The following is a 5,521-nucleotide window of genomic DNA, read 5'->3' as shown; positions in this document are numbered from 1 at the left end:
CTTCCCCTCCCCACAGGTCAGGCTGATACCACATGGGTCAAGCCCTAATGCTATAATCACATGGTTGGTTCTTCCAGAGTAGCTAACCCCATCCTGAGTCCCCTCATGAGCATAAATTCAGGCATAGTTCTGGTTTCTACCAGGAACAACAAATACACTGATCACTCAGGAAATTCCAAGGAGTAAGAGGTTACCTCCTAGAGACCAAAGTCTAGCCAAATTCTTTATTATACAATGGGCCTCTGTTCCAATATGACTGGTCTTCTTGTTGTCATCAGGCCATGATCAGTTCTAGGTCAGCTCCTTCTTTCAAACACACCTTAGTACTTTGTTTTGGTAACACTCATCATACTTATAATTACTTGTTCTTTGTCTTCCTCATTAGACTGTAAGATCAGTAAGGGCCAAGGTCGTGTCTGTCTTATTCATTATACTTGGCCACTTTCTTACACTGGTCCAAGAACATAGTTAATATAATTAAATACCTTGGGTAGGTGAATTCCATCTTCATGACTTTATTCACAGGTATGGAAAGAAAATTTGCAAACCTAAAGCTAGCACCAGGGCCACAGTAGCTACAGTAGAAGCAGGCATGAATAAACAATAGGATAACCAAGAGAATCTCCAGGTCATTGAAAAAGATGCAAAGTCGATTTGAAACATAGTTTACCTCAAACCCTATTGTGTTACAAGAGAAACCTGGAAAAATGTGATGTGAGACAAGAGGCACAAAAATAAGAAAATTTCTATTGACATCAATATATTTTTCACCCTGAAGGTGCTGATGATGATTGTAGGGGAAAAGAAATGTTGATTGATTTTCTTCTTTACTCAACTTCTAGTTGAATTTTATTCACCTTTAGCAAACAGTCATGCTCTACATAGCAAGACCGTATCAGATTTTCTCTGCTTGAAATCCTTCAATGGCTTCTTACTGCACTTAGAATAAAACCAAACTCACAACAATAGCTGTCAGATCCCACATGATCTTGTTCTACCTTTTCCTCCTACCTTATCCCTCTTGAAACTTCTTTTCATTCATCATCAGCCACAATGACCTTCTTTTAGTTTCCTCTTATTTCAGCTTTTTCAGAGCCTTTGGGCATGCCATGGAATATTCACTGTGCTCGTCCTTACTCCACTCCCACACACAGTGAATGACGTCTCTTTGCATCCACACCCCTTTGTAATGAAACTTTGCCACTCCTCCCATCAAGAGATAGAGGCCATTTTCCCTCCTCTTCATAGACTAGATTTCTAACTAATATAATGCAATAGAAGTAACATTCTGGAACTTCTGAAACCAGGTCTTAAGTGGCCTTGTAACTTCCACTTTTGTTCCCAGAACCCAACTGTTAAGTAAAAATGTTCGAGCCATCCTGCTGAAGTGAGAGGGCACATGCAGAGAGAGACCCTGAACAATAATAGACCATACAGAAAGAGACGCCACATGAAGAAGAACCAAGGTGTTTTAGCTGATAACCAGCAACAAGACTCAGAAATATAAATGAGGCTGTCTTGGATTTTCAAATTCCATTTGAGTTGACACCATATGGAACAGAAGAGCCATCCTAGTTGGACCCTGCCAAATTCCTGACTCACAAATTTGTAAGCAATAAAATGGTTATTGCCATTTTAAATTTACCTTATTTTTAAAATTTTACATACGGTAAATTTTTTTTTTGGTTTACAGTTCTATGGGTTTCAACATACGCATAGCTTCTTGAAGCCACCACCACAAATTAATTCAGAAAAGTGTAATATCCAAAAATATTTTCTTGTACTACCCCTCAGTAGTCATAACTCCATGCCCACCAAACTCTAGCAATTACTGATCTCTTCTCTGAACCTATAGTTTTGCTTTTGTCAGTGTCACATAAATGGAATCATACAGTATTCAACATTTTGAGACTGGTTTCTTTCAAGTAGTATAATACATTTGAGAATCATTCATGTTGTTGATGTATTAATAGTTTGTTACTTATTGTTGCTGAGTAGTATTCCACTGTATGGATTTACTAACCACTGAAGTATTTTGTGGATGTTTCCAGTTTCTGATTTTTAACAATAATATTTTAAGCATTTATGTAGAGGTTTCTGGTTGAAAATAACTTTTTATTTATTTGGGATAAATTACTAAAGTGTGATTGCTGGGTCATATGCTAAGTATATGTTTAACTTGTAAGAAACTGACAGAGTGGTTGTACCATATTGCATTCCCACCAGCAATACATGAGAATTCTTGTTGTACAACATCCTTGTCAACATTTGCTATTTTCAGTATTTTTATTTTAGCCATTCTAATGGTAACTCATTGTGGTTTTAGTTTGCATTTCCCTAATGACTATTAATGTTGCACATCTTTTCACATACTTATTTGCACTCTGCATATTCTTTTTGGCAAAATGTTAGCTCAAATCATTTGCCTATGCTTTTATTGAGTTCTTTGTTTTCTTATTGTTGAGTTTTGGAAGTTCTTTATATTTTTTGGATACAAAGCCTTTGTCAAATATGTGATTTGCAAATATTTTCTCTCAATTTGTTACTTTTCATTTTCTCATTGACATCCTTTGAAGAACAAAATTTTAAATTTTGTTGAAATACAATTTATTTTTTTGTTCTTAGATTTTGCTTTTGATGTAATATCTAAGAATTCTTTGCCTAGCCCAAGGTCAAGGAGATTTGTCTCCTATAATTTTTTTCAAGAGTTTTATAGTCCTGCATTGTATATTTAGATCTTTTTTGAGTGAATTTTTGTGTAAGGTGTGAGGTATGGGTTGAGGTCCTGAATATATTTTATTAGATTTATAACTAAACGTTTCAATCTTTTAAGTTATTGTAAATGTTACTTTTTAAAAAACATTTCTGTTTCCAATTGTTCTTTGTTGGACTATAGAAAGGCAATTTATTTTTGAATGTTGGCCTTGAAACCTGTTACCTTACTAAACTCATTTATTAGTTCTAGGAGCTTTTTTCTATATTCCTTAGGATTTTCTATGTACAATAATGTCATCTATGAATAAGTATAGTTTTCTTCTTCCTTTCTTATCTGAATACCATTTATTTATTTTTCTTGCCTTATTGAATTTGCTAGGAGTTCTAATATGATATTTTTTAATTTAATTTTTTATTTTTTATTTTTACAGTAGGTCCTTGTTGGTTATCTATTTTAAATATAGCAGTGTGCTTTTTTTCGCAACGGGTTTGTCACCAGGACACAGGTGTCGTGAAAACCACCGCTAAACCTAAGCAAAAATGGGAAAGGAGAAGACTCACATCAACATCGTTGTCATCGGACACGTAGATTCGGGGAAGTCCACCACTACTGGCCATCTGATCTACAAATGTGGTGGGATTGACAAGAGAACCATTGAAAAGTTCAAGAAGGAGGCTGCCGAGATGAGGAAGGGCTCCTTCAAGTATGCCTGGGTCTTGGACAAACTGAAAGCTGAATGCGAGCGTGGTATCACCATTGATATCTCCCTATGGAAATTCGAGACCAGCAAGTACTATGTGACCATCATTGATGCCCCAGGACACAGAGACTTCATCAAAAACATGATTACAGGCACATCCCAGGCTGACTGTGCTGTCCTGATTGTTGCTGCTGGTGTTGGTGAATTTGAAGCAGGTATTTCCAAGAATGGGCAGACCCGTGAGCATGCCCTTCTGGCCTACACTCTGGGTGTGAAACAGCTAATTGTTGGAGTTAACAAAATGGATTCCACCGAGCCACCCTACAGCCAGAAGAGATACGAGGAAATTGTAAAGGAAGTCAGCACCTACATTAAGAAAATTGGCTACAACCCCGACACAGTAGCATTTGTGCCAATTTCTGGCTGGAATGGTGACAACATGCTGGAGCCAAGTGCTAACATGCCGTGGTTCAAGGGATGGAAAGTCACCCGTAAAGATGGCAATGCCAGTGGGACCACACTGCTTGAAGCTCTGGATTGCATCCTGCCACCAACTCGCCCAACTGACAAGCCCTTGCGTTTGCCCCTCCAGGAGGTCTACAAAATTGGTGGTATTGGCACTGTCCCTGTGGGTCGAGTGGAGACTGGTGTTCTCAAACCTGGCATGGTGGTCACCTTTGCTCCAGTCAACGTGACAACTGAAGTGAAGTCTGTTGAAATGCACCATGAAGCTTTGAGTGAAGCCCTTCCTGGGGACAACGTGGGCTTCAATGTCAAGAACGTGTCTGTCAAAGATGTTCGTCGTGGCAATGTGGCTGGTGACAGCAAAAATGACCCACCAATGGAAGCAGCTGGCTTCACAGCTCAGGTGATTATCTTGAATCATCCAGGCCAAATCAGTGCCGGCTATGCACCTGTGCTGGATTGTCACACAGCTCACATTGCCTGCAAGTTTGCTGAGCTGAAGGAGAAGATTGATCGTCGTTCTGGGAAAAAGCTGGAAGATGGCCCCAAATTCTTGAAATCTGGTGATGCTGCCATCGTTGATATGGTTCCTGGCAAACCCATGTGTGTTGAGAGCTTCTCTGACTATCCTCCTCTGGGCTGCTTTGCTGTTCGTGACATGAGACAGACGGTTGCTGTGGGCGTCATCAAAGCAGTCGACAAGAAGGCAGCTGGCGCTGGCAAGGTCACCAAGTCCGCCCAGAAAGCTCAGAGGGCTAAATGAACGTTATCCCCAGTACCTGCCACCCCAGTCTTAACCTGTGGGGGAAGAACGGTCTCAGAACTGTTTGTCTCAATTGGCCATTTAAGTTTAATAGCAAAAGACTGGTTAATGATAACAATGCATCGTAAAACCTTCAGAAGGAAAGGAGAATGTGTTGTGGACCATTTGTTTTATGTGTGGCAGTTTTAAGTTATTAGTTTTTAAAATCAGTACTTTTTAATGGAAACAACTTGACCAAAAATCTGTCACAGAATTTGAGACCCATTAAAAATTTAATGAGAAAAAAAAAAAAAAAAAATAGCAGTGTGTACATGTCAATCCCAAACTTCCAATCTATCCCTTCCCTGCTGGTAACCATAAGTTCCTTCTCTAAGTCTGTGAGTCTGTTTCTGTTTTGTAAATAAGTTCATTTGTATAATTTTTTTTTAGATTCCGCATATAAGCAATATCATATGATATTTATCTTTCTCTGTCTGACTTACTTCACTTAGTATGATAACCTCAAGGTCCATCCATGTTGCTGCAAATGGCATTATTTCATTCTTTTTAATGGCTGAGTAATATTCCATTGTATATATATACCACATCTTCTTTATCCATTCATCTGTCGATGGACATTTAGGTTGCTTCCATGTCTTGTCTATTGTAAAGAGTGCTGCAACAGGAGTGGTGACAATAGTCATCTTGCCTAGTACATGATCTTAGGGAGAAAGCATTCAATCTCCTCCCATGAGGTATCATATTAGTGTAGGGCTTTTTTTTATGCCCTTCTATTTTTGGCTTGCTGAGAGTTTTTAATTATGAATGGTTGTTGAGTTTTGCCAAATGCTTTTTCTTCATCTGTTGATAAAACCATGTGTTTTTTTCTTGTTTTCTC

The 5,521-nt window shown here is 38.5% G+C and overlaps 1 protein-coding gene across 1 annotated transcript; it reads left to right on the top strand.

Annotated features, from left to right (window-relative positions):
• Window positions 1-3,192: 3,192 nt before the first annotated feature.
• On the top strand, window positions 3,193-4,794 carry LOC133084361 (elongation factor 1-alpha 1-like). Its single transcript, XM_061180847.1, has one exon. The coding sequence runs from the start codon at window positions 3,256-3,258 to the stop codon at window positions 4,642-4,644; it is 1,389 nt and encodes a 462-aa protein (XP_061036830.1). The 5' UTR covers window positions 3,193-3,255; the 3' UTR covers window positions 4,645-4,794.
• Window positions 4,795-5,521: the final 727 nt, after the last annotated feature.

This window comes from Eubalaena glacialis, chromosome 2, assembly GCF_028564815.1.
Source record: "Eubalaena glacialis isolate mEubGla1 chromosome 2, mEubGla1.1.hap2.+ XY, whole genome shotgun sequence".
Lineage (NCBI taxonomy): Eukaryota > Metazoa > Chordata > Mammalia > Artiodactyla > Balaenidae > Eubalaena > Eubalaena glacialis.
This window is presented reverse-complemented; position numbering and strand designations above follow the sequence as displayed.

Bases quoted from the DNA above. Each gene is read 5' to 3' on its own strand.
- LOC133084361 (XM_061180847.1), top strand. From the start codon at position 3,256: ATGGGAAAGGAGAAGACTCACATCAACATCGTTGTCATCGGACACGTA.